Genomic DNA, 16393 nt, shown 5'->3' with positions numbered 1-16393 from the left:
TTATGGGGTAAAAAATTATTTGTATAATTTCATTATGGGGCTTGTGTCGGATTTAGTATTGATTTATTAAAAAAAGTGCGCGTATATCTAGGGACGAAGCACTGTAGGGGAGTGGTGAATATTAAAGCAGACGATCAGTTTTGTAAGGGGGAAGGGGGGTTAAATCTTTATGAGATAGGGTTTTTTGAGCCCGGGGGGAATAGTAGAGTACTATGTCCTGTAACCATTAATTAAATAACACCTGTTGGTTGTGCTAGTCCAATCAAAAATACACACAGGTCCAGCTACAATTTATTTGACTGTGACGGGGCCTTTCTAAGGCCATAGCTGAGTCGGTGCAAGCTCCCCCCCAAAAAATAAAAGATACCAAATGTATGGAACCTCAGTTATGTTAGGCATGGGCTGATTAGTCACGAATCCATCGAGATGTCTTATTTAAGAGGAACGAGTGGGCGATTTTAAGTTAAAATGGTCCTGAAGTAAGAACCAGATGTCTTATAAAGATCATTATCTAGCTACCCCCACGAGATATGGGCCCGGTGCGAGAAGAGGGATCCCTGCCGAGCGGGTTGCTGGTTTCACGCGGCATGTTGATTAAGCTCGTGATCTAATGGAGCGACCATAGGATATAATGGAGATAAAATTGTTAGGGGACATATAATATGTAAGAGTATACATATTATGTAATATGTAAAATTAATAATAATTAATACGGGCTTTAACTTACCGTATGGAAAAATAAATGAATGCACAATAATACATAGCATGTACATATGAATATTTACAAGGAGAGACTAAATATTAGTATGTGTACGTGTATGTATACATGATGTGTATAGTAAAATATTTTTAAAACAAATTATTTTCAATACTGGTGTAGTACTGTGATGTTGTGGTAATTGTACAATAAGCCTTTTTCAAGGAATAGTTTATGTAGAATTCCAGCTTTGGGTGTTGGTGGTGAGGTTTAATGTCTCTTCCTTGAGTCTTAGGGAGGAATGGGATTCTCCTTTTCCGGTTTACAAGGCCGGGGTATTTTGTTATACTACAAAGACTCTTCATTTTAAGAGTTTATTTTCAATAAGGCTGATTGTTGGTATTAGCACTAAAATTAGGAGGAAGTATAGGATAGATGCTAGTTGACCTACAATAATGTATGGGTGTTCAACAGGTTGACCTCCGATTCATGTTAAGGTTATGAGGTCTGCGACTAGAGTTCAAAATAATAGTTGGCTGAAGGGTCGGAATATTATGCTTCGTTGTTTGGATGTTTGAAGTATTGGAATGAAGATTAGGATGAGGATAGAGAGTAGTAGTGCTAATACTCCTCCAAGTTTGTTAGGGATTGATCGTAGGATTGCATATGCGAATAGGAAATACCATTCTGGTTTGATGTGTGCAGGAGTGCTTAGTGGATTTGCTGGGGTATAGTTATCGGGATCTCCTAGTAGGTCGGGGGCAAATAGGGTTAGTGCTAGTAAGGTTAGGATTAAAAGTAAAGCGCCTAGGATGTCTTTGATTGTGTAATAAGGGTGGAATGGAATTATATCTATGTTGGATGGGATTCCTGTGGGGTTGTTGGATCCTGTCTCGTGTAAAAATAGTAGGTGAACAGCTACTAGTGCTGTGATGATGAATGGGAGGATAAAGTGGAAAGCGAAGAAGCGTGTTAGTGTTGCTTTGTCTACGGAGAATCCACCTCAGATTCATTCTACTAGGGTAGTACCGATATAAGGGATTGCTGATAGGAGATTAGTGATGACGGTTGCGCCTCAGAATGATATTTGTCCTCAGGGTAGAACATAACCTACGAATGCAGTGGCTATGATTGTTAGTAGTAGGAGTACGCCAATGTTTCAAGTTTCTTGGAATATATAAGAACCATAGTATAGGCCACGTCCAATGTGGGCGTAAAGACAGATGAAAAATATGGAGGCTCCGTTTGCATGTAAATAGCGGATGAGTCAGCCATAGTTGACGTCTCGACAGATGTGTGCGACTGATGAAAAGGCGGTTGAGGTGTCTGGCGTGTAATGTATTGCTAGGAATAGGCCTGTTAGGATTTGTATAATAAGACAGAGGCCTAATAGGGAGCCAAAATTTCATCATGAGGAGATACTAGATGGAGTGGGTAGGTCAATGAATGCGTCGTTGAGGATTTTTATTAGTGGGTGTGTTTTTCGGATGTTGGTCATTAGGGTTCTTGTAGTTGAATTACAACGATGATTTTTCATGTCATTGGTCATGGTTGAAGACCATGTGAGAATAATGGTAATGTATATTGTTTTTATTATAAGCACTATTTTTGTAATTAGTCTTGTGGGGGTTTCTTCAAAACCTTCACCAATTTATGGTGGTTTAGGGTTGATTGTGGGTGGTGCTATAGGGTGTGGAATTGTTTTTAGTTTTGGGGGTTCATTTTTAGGTTTAATGGTATTTTTAATTTATTTAGGAGGAATATTAGTTGTGTTTGGTTATACGACGGCTATGGCTACTGAGCAATATCCTGAAGTTTGGGTTTCTAATAAAGTTGTACTTGGAGGATTTCTTCTAGGTTTAGTGTTAGAGTTGTTAGTGGTATTATATGTTTTAGAGGGTGGGAAAGTGAATGTTGTATTTGAGTTTAATGGGTTGGGAGATTGGGTTATTTATGATACAGGGGATACTGGATTTTTTAGTGAGGAAGCTATAGGAATCGCTGCATTATATAGTTATGGTACTTGGTTAGTTATTGTTACTGGGTGGTCTCTGTTTATTGGTGTAGTGGTTATTATAGAGATTACTCGGGGTAATTAAATAGTAGTATGCTGAGGGTTATGGTGATGAGGAAAGATAGGAAGTAGAGTTTGATAAGTCCTTTTTGGTTTGAAGTTAGTGTGGAGGCTTTTAGTTGAATAAGAGCTGTTGTTTTTGGTAGAACTGTTTCTGTTCAGGTTAGGTCTAGTAGGGAGGTTGCGAGTTTCTGGCTTATTGTTAGAACTAGATGAGGGGGTAGGCGATGTATGATTGTAGGGAAGTAGCCTAATAGGGTAGAGAATTTAGTAGAGTCTGATGAGTAGGAATATTTTAGGTTTTTTGAATATGTGTTAATTTCAAATGCGATAATAAAGCCTAGAATTGTTACTATGAGGGCTGTTAGTTTTAGATACAAGGGTATGGTCATTAGAGGAATGTTTATTGGGGGTATGCTGTTGGAGAGAATGAATCCAGCGAAGATACTTCCGATTAATAGGCGTTTGATGGGGTTAATTAGTATGGGGTTAGTTTCATTAATATTTGTGAGAGGAGGGAAGCGAGGTTGTCCTAGTAGAGTAAAGAAAATGATGCGAGTGCTGTAAATGGCTGTTATGGAGGTGGCGATTAATGTTAGTAATAGGGCTCAGGCGTTGGTATAAGACGAAGTGGCGGCTTCAATGATAAGGTCTTTAGAATAAGATCCTGTGAGAAATGGTATTCCTGTTAGTGCGAAGCAGCCGATGATTAGGGCAGTTGTGGTGAAGGGAAGGATTTTGTATAGTCCTCCTATTTTTCGAATGTCTTGTTCATTATTTAAATTATGGATGATAGAGCCGGAGCATAGAAATAGTATGGCTTTGAAGAAAGCATGTGTACAGATGTGCAGGAATGCTAGGTGTGGTTGATTGAGGCCTAGTGTTACTATTATCAGGCCGAGTTGGCTGGAGGTAGAAAAAGCAATGATTTTTTTAATGTCATTTTGGGTTAAGGCACAGATAGCTGTGAATAGGGTGGTGAGGGCGCCTAGAGAAAGTATTATTGTCTGAATAAAGTTGCTATTTTCTGTTAAGGGGTAAAAGCGGATAAGTAAGAAAATTCCTGCTACAACTATTGTGCTTGAGTGAAGTAGGGCTGAGACTGGAGTGGGGCCTTCTATTGCTGAAGGTAGTCACGGGTGTAGGCCAAATTGGGCTGATTTTCCAGCTGCAGCTAGTGTAAGTCCTATGAGAGGAAGGGTTGGGGGGTTTTGGTTAAGTGTGAAGATTTGTTGTAAATCTCATGCGTTTGTATTATGTAGAAATCAGGCTATAGATAGAAGGAAACCAATATCTCCGATACGATTATATAGGATTGCTTGGAGAGCGGCTGTATTGGCGTCTGTTCGTCCGAACCATCAGCCAATTAATAGGAAGGATATGATTCCTACTCCTTCTCATCCAATAAATAATTGGAAGAGATTATTAGCTGTGACGAGGATAAGTATAGTGATGAGGAAGATGAGTAGATATTTGAAGAATTGATTAATGTAAGGGTCGGAGTGTATGTATCATATTGAAAATTCTATAATAGATCATGTAATGAATAATGCTACGGGCATAAATATAAGTGAAAAGTAGTCTATTTTAAAGCTAAGTGTTAGTTTAAAGGTGTGGATGGTGATTCAGTGTCAGTTTGAGATGAGTATTTCTTGGTTTGTGTGGATGAATATTATTATTGGGATCAGGCTGGTGATGAAAGCAGAGAGAGTTATATTTTTTACATAACGTTGGTAGTTATTGTTTTTGTAGAAATCTGTACTTGATGCTATAACGGGGGCGATTAGTATAAGTAGTGTGAGTAGGGTGGAAGAAGTAAATAAGTTTATTACTTTTATTTGGAGTTGCACCAATTTTTTGGTTCCTAAGACCAATGGATAACTACTATCCTTTAAAAGTTTGAAAAAGCCACATTGTTAGGTGTGGAGCGCATGAATTAGCAGTTCTTGCAATTCTTTTCCGGTAAGTAAGAAGGTTTGTATCTTCTGTTTTTAGTTTCACAAACTAATGGTTTTTTTAAACTATACTTACAATAAAGAGGTCCTAGAATGATTTTAGGGTTTAGTGACAGGAGTAGGAGGGGGATAATGTGTAGGGCTATTAGGGCATGTTCTCGTGTGAAGGTAGGGGTAAGATTATTAATATGGTGTGTGTGCTTGCCACGTTGTGTTATAATTAGTATATATAGGGAGTAGAGGGCTGTGATTACAATGTTTACTCCTATGAGGATAATGGTGAGATTTGATCATGAGAAGGTTGACATAATTACGAGTAGTTCTCCGATCAGATTGATGGTAGGAGGTAGGGCAAGGTTTGTTAAGCATGCTAGTAATCATCAAGTAGTTATTAATGGAAAAAAGATTTGTAGGCCTCGTGCTAGGATTATGGTTCGGCTATGAATGCGTTCGTAGTTTGAGTTTGCTAGACAGAATAATATGGAGGATGTAAGGCCGTGGGCAATTATTAGGGCGGTGGCTCCTATATAACTTCAGGGGGTTTGAATAAGGACAGCTGCGATGACGAGTGCTATGTGGCTAACTGAGGAGTATGCGATTAGTGATTTTAGGTCTGTTTGGCGTAGACAAATAGAACTGGTTATGATTATTCCTCATAGGGATAACACAAGGAAAGGATAGGCTATGTCTTCTGTTAAAGGGTTAAGAATTGATGTGATTCGTAGTATTCCGTAGCCTCCGAGTTTTAGTAGTACAGCTGCAAGGACTATTGAACCTGCAATGGGAGCTTCTACATGTGCTTTGGGTAATCAGAGGTGTAACCCATAAAGGGGTATTTTTACTAGAAAGGCTATTATGCAAGCTAGTCATATGAAAGTGTTAGATCAGGAAGTTGATAATGGTTGAGCTCAGTACTGTAATAATAGGAAGTTTAGGGAGCCTACTGTATTTTGTAAATATATTAATGCTACTAGTAAGGGGAGAGATCCTACGAGTGTATAGAATAAGAAATAAAGTCCTGCATTAAGTCGTTCTGTTTGGTTACCTCAACGGGTGATGATAATGAGAGTAGGGATTAGTGTGGCTTCAAATGTAATATAAAATATAGTTAGTTCTGTAGCGGTAAAGGTCATGATTAAGAGGATTTGTAGAATAATTAATATTGTAATGTAGAGTTTTTTTCGGGTGAGTGGCTCTTTTAGGAGGTGGAATTGACTTGCTATTAATATCAAGGGGAGAAGTCATATTGTTAGTATTAAGAGTGGTGCGGAAAGGGGGTCAGAGAAAAATGTTAAAGAGTAATTAAGACTATTATCGTTGAATTGGTTAAGTAGAAGTAAGCTTGTGAAGCTAATTAATAGGCTATGGGCTGTGGTATTGATTCAGATAAAGTTACTTTTTGATAATCAAGTCAGAGGTATAAGTATGATAGTAGGAATAATAAATTTTAGCATTGGAGGAGGTTGAGGTTTTGTACATAGTCGGTACCATATGTATTGGAGACTATGACCAGTAAGGCTAGTCCGATAGCTGCCTCGCAGGCTGCAAATACTAGGAGAATAATTGGCATTATGTTGGCTAGGGTGAAGTGTGTGTTTAGGATTGTAAGGGCCGCTAAGATGAATAATGATAATACTATACCTTCTAGACATAGTAATGCGGATATTAGGTGGGATCGATACATTAATAAGCCTGTGAGGGATACTGTAAAGGCAATTAAAACATTAATGTGGACTAGAGACATTTGGTACTTGTGAGCTTAGGTCACAATCTAGTGGGTCGAAACCACTTGTTTTATTTTAAACTAAGTATCATATTTATCTCATTCTAGGCCTTTTTGGGTTCATTCATAGGCTAGGCTAGCTGCTAGAAGAGAAATTAGGAACAAGGCTGTAAGAAGTATTGTTGTTAAATTATTTGTTTGAATTGCTCAAGGTAAGGGGAGTAGGAGAGCAATTTCTAAATCAAAGAGGAGAAAGGTGATTGCTACTAGGAAGAATTTTATGGAAAAGGGTAGACGAGCAGATCCTATTGGGTCAAAGCCACACTCATAAGGGCTAGTTTTTTCTGCATAGATATTTAGTTGGGGAAGTCAAAAAGCAATAAGTATAAGTAGTAGAGCTAGGGTTGTGTTCGTTAGTAGAGTTAATAGAAGGTTTATTGTTCTTTTTCGGAGTGTACCGAAACTAACTGATTGGAAGTCAGCTGTACTTGTTAATACTAAAAGGACTATGAGCCTCATCAATAGATTGATACATAGAGGAATAATCATACGACGTCTACGAAGTGTCAGTACCAAGCAGCGGCTTCGAAGCCAAAGTGATGATTTGATGTGAAGTGGAACATTATTTGGCGTACAAAGCAGATGATAAGGAAAGTGGATCCAATGATGACGTGTAGTCCGTGGAAGCCTGTAGCTACGAAGAAAGTGGAGCCGTAGACTCCGTCTGAGATTGTGAAAGGGGCTTCATAGTATTCTGATGCTTGGAGTAGGGTGAAATAAAGGCCAAGTATGATTGTAATTAAGAGGGCTTGGAGTATGTGTTTACGGTTACCTTCTATAAGGCTATGGTGGGCTCAAGTGATAGATACACCAGAAGCTAGTAATACGGAGGTGTTGAGGAGTGGGACTTCTAGTGGATTTAAGGGGTGAATACCTGTTGGTGGTCAGGAACCTCCTAGTTCGGGAGTAGGGGCAAGGCTTGAGTGGTAAAAGGCTCAGAAGAAGCCTGTGAAAAATAGGACTTCTGATAAGATAAATAGGATTATGCCATATCGAAGTCCTTTTTGGACGGTTGGTGTGTGGTGGCCTTGAAAAGTACTTTCTCGGATGATGTCTCGTCATCATTGGTATATTGTTAGAATATTTGTAAAAAAACTTAAAGTCAGTAAAATAATTGAGTTGAAATGGAATCATATGATTAGGCCTGATGTTATAAGGAATGCTGAGAGAGCTCCTGTAAGTGGTCAAGGACTGGGGTTTACTATATGATATGAGTGGGTTTGGTGGGTCATTATGTATTGTCTTGCAAATATAGGCTTACTAGTAGGGTGAATACGTAGGCTTGGATTAGGGCTACGGCGAATTCGAGGATGACTAATAGAGTGAGGATAATAAATGTGATGAGGGCTGTGAATAGACTAATATTTATTAATGCAAGAGTTGCACTTCCAATTAGGTGCAATAGTAGGTGACCTGCTGTGATGTTCGCTGTTAGCCGTACTGCTAAGGCTAAAGGTTGAATAAATAGGCTAATAGTTTCGATAATTACTAGTATGGGGATTAGGAAAGTGGGTGTGCCTAATGGTAAAAGATGGGCTAGAGATATTTTTGTCTTGTTGCGGAAGCCGATAAAAACGGTGCCAGCTCATAATGGAATGGCCATGCCTAAATTTATAGAGAGTTGAGTGGTAGGTGTAAATGAGTGAGGTAGTATTCCAAGAAGGTTTGTGGAGGCAATAAAAAGGAGAAGTGAGGTGAGTATTAGAGATCAGGTTTGTCCTTTGGGGCTATGTGTGATTATTAGTTGCTTTGATGTGAGTTTGGTAAGTCATTGTTGGATAGCGATCACACGGTTATTGATTAATCGATTTGGTGTTGGGAATAGTATGGTGGGAAATATGATGATTAGGGTAGTAATAGGGATGCCTAGTATAATTGGGATTATGAAAGGGGCAAATAAATTTTCGTTCATGTGTGGTTTCAAGGGGTTTGCTGCTTTTGTAGTTTGGTGTCCACTGGTTTAGGGGAGTGAGAGTAAAAGTGCTTTGAAATTTTTAGTTGAAGTAGTGCGAATAGGGTAAAGATTATAGAGAGAATGGTAAGGAGCCATGTTGATGTATCTAGTTGTGGCATATCACTAAGGGGAGCTTATAACTCTCAATCTTTAACTTAAAAGGTTAACGCTGATTTAGCTTCTTAGTGAAGTTATAATATGGATGTAGATCATTTTTCGAAATTCTCTAAAGGTACTAGTTCGAGAACGATTGGTATAAAACTGTGATTTGAGCCACAAATTTCTGAACATTGTCCGTAGAACAGGCCAGGTCGTGTTGATATTAGGGTTGTTTGGTTTAAGCGGCCAGGAATTGCGTCTGTTTTTAGGCCTAGGGAAGGGACAGCTCATGAGTGTAATACGTCTTCTGAGGAGACTAGTATTCGGATTGTCATTTGTATGGGTAGAACTATTCGGTTGTCTACTTCTAACAATCGTAGTTCGCCTGGTTTTAGGTCTGAGGTTGGAATTATGTACGAGTCAAAGTTTAGGTCTTCGTAGTCTGTGTATTCATAGCTTCAGTACCATTGGTGTCCTATTGTTTTTACGGTAAGAGAGGGATTGTTGATTTCGTCTATTATATAGAGAATTCGTAGGGAAGGTAGGGCAATTATGATTAAAATAACGGCTGGGAGGACAGTTCAAATAGTTTCTACCTCTTGAGCATCTATTGTACTAGTATGTGTTAATTTGGTTGTAAGTATTGATGTAATAATATAAAGAACTAAGGAGCTAATTAAGAAGACGATTATTAATGCGTGATCATGAAACTGTAGAAGTTCTTCTATAACAGGTGATGCTGCGTCTTGTAAGCCTAGTTGAAAGGGATATGCCATGGAGATATACAGGATTTTCACTTGTGATTTAACTTTGACAAAGTTATGTAAGACTTTACTAATATCTCGCTTATAAAGAAAGACATAGTGGTTATGATATTGGCTTGAAACCGATTAGAGGGGGTTCGATTCCTTCCTTTCTTGAATACTTTAGGTTGACGTATACTGGTTCTTCAAATGTGTGGTATGGTGGAGGACATCCGTTTAGCCACTCAAGATTTGTGGAGGTGAGGTCTACTGCTAGTACTTCTCGTTTAGATGCGAATGCTTCTCAGATAATGAAAATTATTAGTATGACTGCTGTTAGTGAGATAAATGAGCCTATTGATGAGATGGTATTTCATGTTGTGTAAGCATCTGGATAGTCGGAGTATCGGCGAGGTATTCCAGATAGACCTAGGAAGTGTTGTGGGAAGAATGTCATGTTTACACCTACAAATATAATTATGAATTGGATTTTTGTTCATGTTGGGTTTAGTGTATACCCTGAAAATAGTGGAAATCAGTGGACGAAGCCTCCTATGATGGCGAAGACAGCTCCTATTGAAAGTACATAGTGGAAATGGGCAACCACATAATAGGTATCGTGGAGAATAATATCTAGGGATGAGTTAGCTAGGATAATACCGGTTAAACCTCCTACTGTGAATAAGAAAATAAAGCCTAGAGCTCATATTAGGGCAGGAGATCATTTAATATTTCCTCCGTGGAGTGTTGCTAGTCAACTGAAAACTTTTACTCCTGTAGGGATTGCAATAATCATGGTAGCTGATGTAAAATATGCTCGTGTGTCTACGTCTATTCCAACTGTAAACATATGGTGAGCTCATACAATGAAACCCAGGAAGCCAATAGAAACTATAGCTCATACTATTCCCATGTACCCAAAAGGTTCTTTTTTCCCCGAATAATAAGTAACAATATGTGAGATTATTCCAAAGCCAGGTAAAATTAGAATATATACTTCTGGATGACCAAAAAATCAGAATAAGTGTTGATATAAGATTGGGTCTCCTCCGCCTGCCGGGTCGAAAAAAGTTGTGTTTAGGTTTCGATCAGTTAGTAGTATAGTAATTCCGGCTGCTAAAACAGGTAATGATAGTAGAAGTAAGATTGCTGTAACTAAGACTGATCAGACGAAGAGAGGTGTTTGGTATTGGGTTATAGCGGGTGGTTTTATATTAATAATAGTTGTGATGAAGTTAATAGCTCCAAGGATTGAAGATACACCGGCTAAATGTAGAGAGAAAATAGTAAGGTCTACTGAGGCTCCTGCATGTGCTAGATTTCCGGCTAGAGGAGGATATACAGTTCAGCCTGTACCTGCGCCGGCTTCAATTATCGAGGATGCTATCAGTAGTAGAAAGGAAGGAGGAAGTAGTCAGAAGCTTATATTGTTTAAACGGGGAAATGCTATGTCGGGGGCTCCAATTATTAAGGGAACGAGTCAGTTTCCAAAGCCTCCAATTATAATAGGTATAACTATAAAGAAAATTATTACGAAGGCGTGAGCTGTTACTAGAACATTGTAAAGTTGGTCGTCTCCGATAAGTGTACCAGGTTGACCTAATTCAGCACGAATCAACAAGCTTAGGCCAGTGCCCACTATTCCTGCCCAGGCGCCAAATAGTAAATACAAGGTACCAATGTCTTTGTGATTGGTAGAGAATAGTCATCGGTTTATGAACATAGGTAAAATGGCCGAGTAGGCATTAGACTGTAAATCTAAAGACAGGGGTAAGAGTCCTCTTTTTACCAAGTCTTGTAGTGAATAATCATTTTGAATTGCAAATTCAAAGAAGCAGCTTCAATTCTGCCGGGACTTCTCCCGCCTTTTTTTTCTCGCGGCGGGAGAAGTAGATTGAAGCCAGTTTACTAGGGTATTTAGCTGTTAACTAAAAGTTCGTGGGAGATCTATCCCTCCAATCTAGTGAGGATTTAGCTTAATTAAAGTGTTTGATTTGCATTCAATTGATGTAGGATATAGTCTTGCAATCCTTAGTTGGGCAGGGGTTAAGTAAAATTGTACTTGCTTAGGGCTTTGAAGGCTCTTGGTCTTGATTAACCTAAACCCCTATAGTAAAATAAAGAGTGCTGGTGTGAGGGGTAGGAGTATTGTGGATAGTACGATTGCTGTTGGTAGAAGGGTTATTTGTTTTGTGGGGTAGAATTGCCATTTTATTTTTATATTATTGGTGGTGGGGAATAGGGTTAATGCTGTGGAGTAGGTAAGGCGTATATAGAAATATAGGTTGAGTAGAGCTGTGATGGCCATGAGGATAGGCAGGATAAGGGTATCGTTTTTTGTTAGTTCTTGAATAATTATTCATTTAGGTATAAAGCCTGTAAGTGGAGGAAGTCCTCCTATGGAGAGTAGGGTGAGTATAGTAAAAGTTGTTATAACTGGTATTGTATTTCATGTTTGGGATAGTAGTAATGTGGTGGTAGTGGAGTTTTGGATAAGTAACATAAATATAGTGAAGTTTATGATAATGTAAATTAATAGGTTTAGTAGGGTGAGGGCTGGATTATATAGTAAGATAGTGGTTATTCATCCTATATGGGCAATTGATGAATAGGCTATGATTTTTCGGAGTTGTGTTTGGTTTAGTCCACCTCAACCTCCGATCAGAATTGATAGAAAGGATATGGTAATTATCAGGTGCAGGTTGATTGATGGTGAAATTTGGTAAAGGATTGAGATAGGTGCGAGTTTTTGTCACGTAAGCAGGATTAGTCCTGTGCTTAAGGGAATACCTTGTGTAACTTCCGGCACTCAGAAGTGGAAGGGGGATAATCCTAGTTTAATGGCTAGGGCTATTGTTATTAGAATAGATGCTGTCGGGTCGAATAATTTTATGATAGTTCATTGGCTGGAGTGTATTAGGTTAATGATAATTGCTAGTATAAGTAATGAGGATGCTGTGGCTTGTGTTAGGAAATATTTGGCTGAGGCTTCTGTGGCTCGGGGGTTGGGTTTTTTCATTATGATAGGAATGATGGCTATTATGTTTATTTCTAGTCCGATTCAGGCGAATAATCAATGGGAGCTAATGGTGACAATTGTTGTGCTTAGGATAAGAGTTGTTAGTAGGGTGATAGAGATGAATGGATTAATTAGTATGGGAAGGATATGAACCAACATTTCCGGGGTATGGGCCCGATAGCTTATTTAGCTGACCTTACTATAGATTATGGTGTAGTGTGGTAGCACGAAGAACTTTGAATTCTTAAGGGTAGGTTCGATTCCTATTATTCTAGAAATAAGAGGACTTAAACCTCTATTATTTACTCTATCAAAGTAATTCTTTTGTCAGACATATTTCTTATTTTATGTTTGGGGTGGGATGCTTGCTGTTATGATGGGTAATGAGATATGTCATATGCAGAAGGCTAGTGTTAGTGGGAGGAAGTTTTTTCAGAGGAGGTGTATTAGTTGGTCGTATCGGAATCGGGGATAGGATGCTCGGATTCATAAGAAGGATATTGTTAGTAGTAGTGATTTGACGATTAGGTTTGTTGTGCATAATTCTGGTGTGTAGGGATCGTGGAATGCTCCTAGAAATAAGATAGTTGTGAATATATTTATTATGATAATGTTGGCATATTCTGCTAGAAAGAATAGGGCGAAAGGACCGGCAGCGTATTCTACGTTAAAGCCGGACACGAGTTCTGATTCTCCTTCTGTAAGGTCGAAAGGGGCTCGGTTAGTTTCTGCTAAGGTGGAGATAAATCATATTATAGCTAATGGTCATGAAGGGAAGAGTAGCCATAATTTTTCTTGAGTAGTATTTAGTGTAGATAAAGTGAAGGAGCCGTTTATTAGGAGTACTGATAATAGAATAATGGCTAGTGTTACTTCATATGAGATTGTTTGTGCTACTGCTCGTAGAGCTCCAATTAAGGCATATTTTGAGTTGGAAGCTCATCCGGATCATATGATAGAGTATACAGCCAGGCTTGATATTGCTAGTATGAAGAGTACTCCTAGGTTTATGTTGATGAGTGGGTGTGGTATGGGTAGGGGAGCTCATATTGTGAGGGCCAAAGTTAGTGCAAGTACGGGTGCAATTATAAATAGGGTGGTGGAAGATGTAGCTGGTCGTAAGGGTTCTTTAGTGAACAGTTTGATTGCATCAGCGAAGGGTTGTAGTAGGCCGTATGGGCCTACGATGTTTGGTCCTTTTCGGAATTGTATGTAACCTAAGATTTTGCGTTCTACTAGTGTTAGAAATGCTACGGCTAAAAGAATAGGGAGAATGAGTATTAAAATGTTAATTATAAACATTTGTTGAAGAGAGGATTTGAACCTCTGAGTGTAAAAGCTTAAGTTTTATGCAATTGCCGTACTTTGCCACTTCAACATAAGCCCTGATCTTGGGCGGGTATGTTTATGCTAGGTTATTAGGTTGAGACTGGGTCACTAATTGTTTGAAGGCGCTTTTTTGAAGTTGGCCTTATTTCTCTTGTCCTTTCGTACTGGGAGAAATGCATAATAGATAGAAACCGACCTGGATTACTCCGGTCTGAACTCAGATCACGTAGGACTTTAATCGTTGAACAAACGAACCCTTAATAGCTGCTGCACCATTAGGATGTCCTGATCCAACATCGAGGTCGTAAACCCTATTGTCGATATGGACTCTAGAATAGGATTGCGCTGTTATCCCTAGGGTAACTTGTTCCGTTGATCAAAATTTTGGATCAATAAGTGATGTTATACTTTGGCTGGTAAGCCTAAGTTTTAATCACTCGGAGGGTTTTTTATACTCCGAGGTCACCCCAACCGAAATTGTCAACTCATATAAGGCTATGTTATTCCTTGGTGGTGTTATTTTATGCTTTTTGAGTTGATTAATTAAAGCTCCATAGGGTCTTCTCGTCTTATTGTGTTATCCCCGCCTCTTCACGGGGAGGTCAATTTCACTGATTAAGAGTAAGAGACAGTAAAACCCTCGTGTGGCCGTTCATACAAGTCCTTATTTAGAGAACAAGTGATTATGCTACCTTTGCACGGTCAAGATACCGCGGCCGTTTAACGATTGTCACTGGGCAGGCAGTGCCTCTAATACTAGTTATGCTAGAGGTGATGTTTTTGGTAAACAGGCGGGGTTTGTGTTTGCCGAGTTCCTTTTACTCTTTTTAATCTTTCCTTAGTGCACACCTGTGTTGGGTTAACAGTATGTTAAATAAATGGTTTAGTGTTAGGTTATATTTATTAGCTGTTAACTATCAGTATAATATCAGCCACTGATATAAGCTTGTGCAAGGAGAAAATTTTTCTTGTTACTCATATTAACAGTATTTCTTCTATAGTTAAATAGATTAGTCCAATAATCAGGCTAGGAGTTATTTTATTTATTGTTGGAATTAAAACTTGTTTTTGTTGTTGAGCTTGAACGCTTTCTTAATTGATGGCTGCTTTTAGGCCAACTATGGTTTAAGTTTTATATTACTCTCTAGTAAAGGTTGTATCCATTTCTAAAAAGCTGTACCTTTTTAGACTAACAGTTAAACATACGTTGAAACTTAATATGGTTTTTAGTATTGTTTAATGTTGAACTGAAATTCCTTTCTTGGACAACCAGCTATCACCAGGCTCGTTAGGCTTTTCACCTCTACTTATAAGTCTTCTCACTATTTTGCTACATAGACGAGTTTGTTCTAGTTACTGCTCATAAGTAGCTCGTCTGGTTTCGGGTAATTTAACTTAAGGTCTCTTTGCTAAATTATTACTAGTTAAATCATTATGCAAAAGGTACAAGGGGTAAACTTTGCTTTTTTTTACTTTTATTATTTCTTTCATCTTTCCCTTACGGTACTTTCTCTATAGCGCCATCGATAATTAAATTTCTATCTCCTATACTTTAGATGTATGGTAAATGTTTTATTTGATTGACTTATAATAATTGTAATGGGGAGGAGTGTGGGCTAGGTATAGTTCAAGATGTGCACGGGTTGTGGAATCTTCTAGGTGTAAACTAGATGCTTTATTTAAGCTACATCTTGTTTATCCAAGCACACCTTCCGGTACGCTTACCTTGTTACGACTTGTCTCCTCTTGTACGCTTGCTTAGCATGGGTTAGTGATCTGGGGCTTTGCTATGGCACTTGAGGAGGGTGACGGGCGGTGTGTGCGTGCTTCATGGCCTTATTCAATTAAGCATTCTATTCTTAACTTACTGCTAAATCCTCCTTTAGTTTTTAGATTTCATAAAAACTTTCGTCTAAGTTTAAGTAGTGTTCTTATTATAGAAAATGTAGCCCATTTCTTCCCAATCCATAGGTTACACCTTGACCTAACGTTTTTACGTGCAATAGTTGTGCTTACTTTCATTCCTTTTTTAGGGTTTGCTGAAGATGGCGGTATATAGACTGAAGTAGCAAGGATTGGTGAGGTTGATCGTGGTTTATCGTTTACAGAACAGGCTCCTCTAGAAGGATATGAAGCACCGCCAAGTCCTTTGAGTTTTGGGCTGTTGCCGATAGTACTCTGGCGAATAGTCTTGTTTTAGGACTATTTAAGTTTACGACTAAGCATAGTGGGGTATCTAATCCCAGTTTGGGTCTTAGTTGTCGTGTATTCAGTTTATGATAAAGTTACTTTCGTAGTTTAACTTAATTTTAATTATGGCTTTTTACAGCTTAATTAAGGTTTGACTTTATTTTTGTATAGTTCCTTGACACTCTTTACGCCGGGTGTCTATTAATTTGGGTCAATCGTATGACCGCGGTGGCTGGCACGAAATTTACCAACCCTGATTAGCATAGCTAGGTCAAACTTTCGTTTATAGCCTAATTCTTGTCACTGCTGTAACCCGTGGGGGTGTGGCTAAGCAAGGCGTTATGAGCTACTGGTATAGTGTGCTTGATGCCCGCTCCTTTTAGTCTTTAATGATTTGGAGGGCATTTTCACTGGGATGCGGATGCTTGCATGTGTAAGTCTGCTAAGAACTAATAGAAAGGCCAGGACCAAACCTTTGTGTTGATGGGGCAATAATGCCCATCTAGACATTTTCAGTGTCTTGCTTTATGAAAATTTAAGCTACATTAAC

The 16393-nt window shown here is 38.7% G+C and overlaps 13 protein-coding genes and 24 non-coding genes across 37 annotated transcripts, besides 2 other annotated features; 9 read left to right on the top strand and 28 right to left on the bottom strand. All coding sequences in view use genetic code 2, as the record gives it.

Annotated features, from left to right (window-relative positions):
- Positions 1 to 918: a D loop.
- Positions 919 to 985, top strand: RVD39_mgt22. The gene has a single exon. It is a non-coding gene; the product is annotated as a tRNA-Pro (tRNA).
- RVD39_mgt21 lies at positions 985 to 1055 on the bottom strand. Its single transcript has one exon. It is a non-coding gene; the product is annotated as a tRNA-Thr (tRNA).
- CYTB (cytochrome b) lies at positions 1056 to 2195 on the bottom strand. The gene has a single exon. The coding sequence runs from the start codon at positions 2193 to 2195 to the stop codon at positions 1056 to 1058; it is 1140 nt and encodes a 379-aa protein (YP_010958515.1).
- A 4-nt stretch (positions 2196 to 2199) lies between these two features.
- On the top strand, positions 2200 to 2268 carry RVD39_mgt20. Its single transcript has one exon. It is a non-coding gene; the product is annotated as a tRNA-Glu (tRNA).
- Positions 2269 to 2796, top strand: ND6 (NADH dehydrogenase subunit 6). Its single transcript has one exon. It carries the CDS (start codon positions 2269 to 2271, stop codon positions 2794 to 2796), a length of 528 nt encoding a protein of 175 aa, YP_010958514.1.
- On the bottom strand, positions 2780 to 4600 carry ND5 (NADH dehydrogenase subunit 5). The gene has a single exon. It carries the CDS (start codon positions 4598 to 4600, stop codon positions 2780 to 2782), a length of 1821 nt encoding a protein of 606 aa, YP_010958513.1.
- Positions 4601 to 4670, bottom strand: RVD39_mgt19. The gene has a single exon. It is a non-coding gene; the product is annotated as a tRNA-Leu (tRNA).
- A 1-nt stretch (position 4671) lies between these two features.
- On the bottom strand, positions 4672 to 4732 carry RVD39_mgt18. Its single transcript has one exon. It is a non-coding gene; the product is annotated as a tRNA-Ser (tRNA).
- RVD39_mgt17 lies at positions 4733 to 4802 on the bottom strand. The gene has a single exon. It is a non-coding gene; the product is annotated as a tRNA-His (tRNA).
- ND4 (NADH dehydrogenase subunit 4) lies at positions 4803 to 6180 on the bottom strand. The gene has a single exon. A coding segment is annotated over exon 1 (1378 nt).
- ND4L (NADH dehydrogenase subunit 4L) lies at positions 6174 to 6470 on the bottom strand. Its single transcript has one exon. It carries the CDS (start codon positions 6468 to 6470, stop codon positions 6174 to 6176), a length of 297 nt encoding a protein of 98 aa, YP_010958511.1.
- Positions 6471 to 6540, bottom strand: RVD39_mgt16. Its single transcript has one exon. It is a non-coding gene; the product is annotated as a tRNA-Arg (tRNA).
- Position 6541: 1 nt separating this feature from the next.
- Positions 6542 to 6887, bottom strand: ND3 (NADH dehydrogenase subunit 3). The gene has a single exon. A coding segment is annotated over exon 1 (346 nt).
- RVD39_mgt15 lies at positions 6888 to 6956 on the bottom strand. Its single transcript has one exon. It is a non-coding gene; the product is annotated as a tRNA-Gly (tRNA).
- On the bottom strand, positions 6957 to 7741 carry COX3 (cytochrome c oxidase subunit III). Its single transcript has one exon. A coding segment is annotated over exon 1 (785 nt).
- On the bottom strand, positions 7741 to 8421 carry ATP6 (ATP synthase F0 subunit 6). The gene has a single exon. It carries the CDS (start codon positions 8419 to 8421, stop codon positions 7741 to 7743), a length of 681 nt encoding a protein of 226 aa, YP_010958508.1.
- On the bottom strand, positions 8391 to 8582 carry ATP8 (ATP synthase F0 subunit 8). The gene has a single exon. The coding sequence runs from the start codon at positions 8580 to 8582 to the stop codon at positions 8391 to 8393; it is 192 nt and encodes a 63-aa protein (YP_010958507.1).
- Positions 8583 to 8586: 4 nt separating this feature from the next.
- On the bottom strand, positions 8587 to 8651 carry RVD39_mgt14. The gene has a single exon. It is a non-coding gene; the product is annotated as a tRNA-Lys (tRNA).
- A 3-nt stretch (positions 8652 to 8654) lies between these two features.
- Positions 8655 to 9338, bottom strand: COX2 (cytochrome c oxidase subunit II). The gene has a single exon. The coding sequence runs from the start codon at positions 9336 to 9338 to the stop codon at positions 8655 to 8657; it is 684 nt and encodes a 227-aa protein (YP_010958506.1).
- Positions 9339 to 9406, bottom strand: RVD39_mgt13. Its single transcript has one exon. It is a non-coding gene; the product is annotated as a tRNA-Asp (tRNA).
- A 7-nt stretch (positions 9407 to 9413) lies between these two features.
- On the top strand, positions 9414 to 9482 carry RVD39_mgt12. The gene has a single exon. It is a non-coding gene; the product is annotated as a tRNA-Ser (tRNA).
- COX1 (cytochrome c oxidase subunit I) lies at positions 9478 to 11028 on the bottom strand. Its single transcript has one exon. The coding sequence runs from the start codon at positions 11026 to 11028 to the stop codon at positions 9478 to 9480; it is 1551 nt and encodes a 516-aa protein (YP_010958505.1).
- Position 11029: 1 nt separating this feature from the next.
- RVD39_mgt11 lies at positions 11030 to 11096 on the top strand. The gene has a single exon. It is a non-coding gene; the product is annotated as a tRNA-Tyr (tRNA).
- On the top strand, positions 11097 to 11163 carry RVD39_mgt10. The gene has a single exon. It is a non-coding gene; the product is annotated as a tRNA-Cys (tRNA).
- Positions 11161 to 11195: an origin of replication.
- Positions 11196 to 11270, top strand: RVD39_mgt09. The gene has a single exon. It is a non-coding gene; the product is annotated as a tRNA-Asn (tRNA).
- On the top strand, positions 11271 to 11340 carry RVD39_mgt08. Its single transcript has one exon. It is a non-coding gene; the product is annotated as a tRNA-Ala (tRNA).
- A 5-nt stretch (positions 11341 to 11345) lies between these two features.
- On the bottom strand, positions 11346 to 11414 carry RVD39_mgt07. The gene has a single exon. It is a non-coding gene; the product is annotated as a tRNA-Trp (tRNA).
- Positions 11415 to 12456, bottom strand: ND2 (NADH dehydrogenase subunit 2). The gene has a single exon. A coding segment is annotated over exon 1 (1042 nt).
- On the bottom strand, positions 12457 to 12525 carry RVD39_mgt06. The gene has a single exon. It is a non-coding gene; the product is annotated as a tRNA-Met (tRNA).
- Position 12526: 1 nt separating this feature from the next.
- RVD39_mgt05 lies at positions 12527 to 12599 on the top strand. Its single transcript has one exon. It is a non-coding gene; the product is annotated as a tRNA-Gln (tRNA).
- RVD39_mgt04 lies at positions 12597 to 12665 on the bottom strand. The gene has a single exon. It is a non-coding gene; the product is annotated as a tRNA-Ile (tRNA).
- A 4-nt stretch (positions 12666 to 12669) lies between these two features.
- ND1 (NADH dehydrogenase subunit 1) lies at positions 12670 to 13626 on the bottom strand. The gene has a single exon. It carries the CDS (start codon positions 13624 to 13626, stop codon positions 12670 to 12672), a length of 957 nt encoding a protein of 318 aa, YP_010958503.1.
- Position 13627: 1 nt separating this feature from the next.
- RVD39_mgt03 lies at positions 13628 to 13702 on the bottom strand. Its single transcript has one exon. It is a non-coding gene; the product is annotated as a tRNA-Leu (tRNA).
- On the bottom strand, positions 13703 to 15280 carry RVD39_mgr01. The gene has a single exon. It is a non-coding gene; the product is annotated as a 16S ribosomal RNA (ribosomal RNA).
- RVD39_mgt02 lies at positions 15281 to 15347 on the bottom strand. The gene has a single exon. It is a non-coding gene; the product is annotated as a tRNA-Val (tRNA).
- On the bottom strand, positions 15348 to 16321 carry RVD39_mgr02. The gene has a single exon. It is a non-coding gene; the product is annotated as a 12S ribosomal RNA (ribosomal RNA).
- RVD39_mgt01 lies at positions 16322 to 16393 on the bottom strand. Its single transcript has one exon. It is a non-coding gene; the product is annotated as a tRNA-Phe (tRNA).

The sequence above is a fragment of the mitochondrial genome of Lagenorhynchus albirostris (genome assembly GCF_949774975.1).
Source record: "Lagenorhynchus albirostris mitochondrion, complete genome".
NCBI lineage: Eukaryota > Metazoa > Chordata > Mammalia > Artiodactyla > Delphinidae > Lagenorhynchus > Lagenorhynchus albirostris.
The sequence above is the reverse complement of the archived record's forward strand: the minus strand, read 5'-3'. Positions and strand labels throughout refer to the sequence as shown.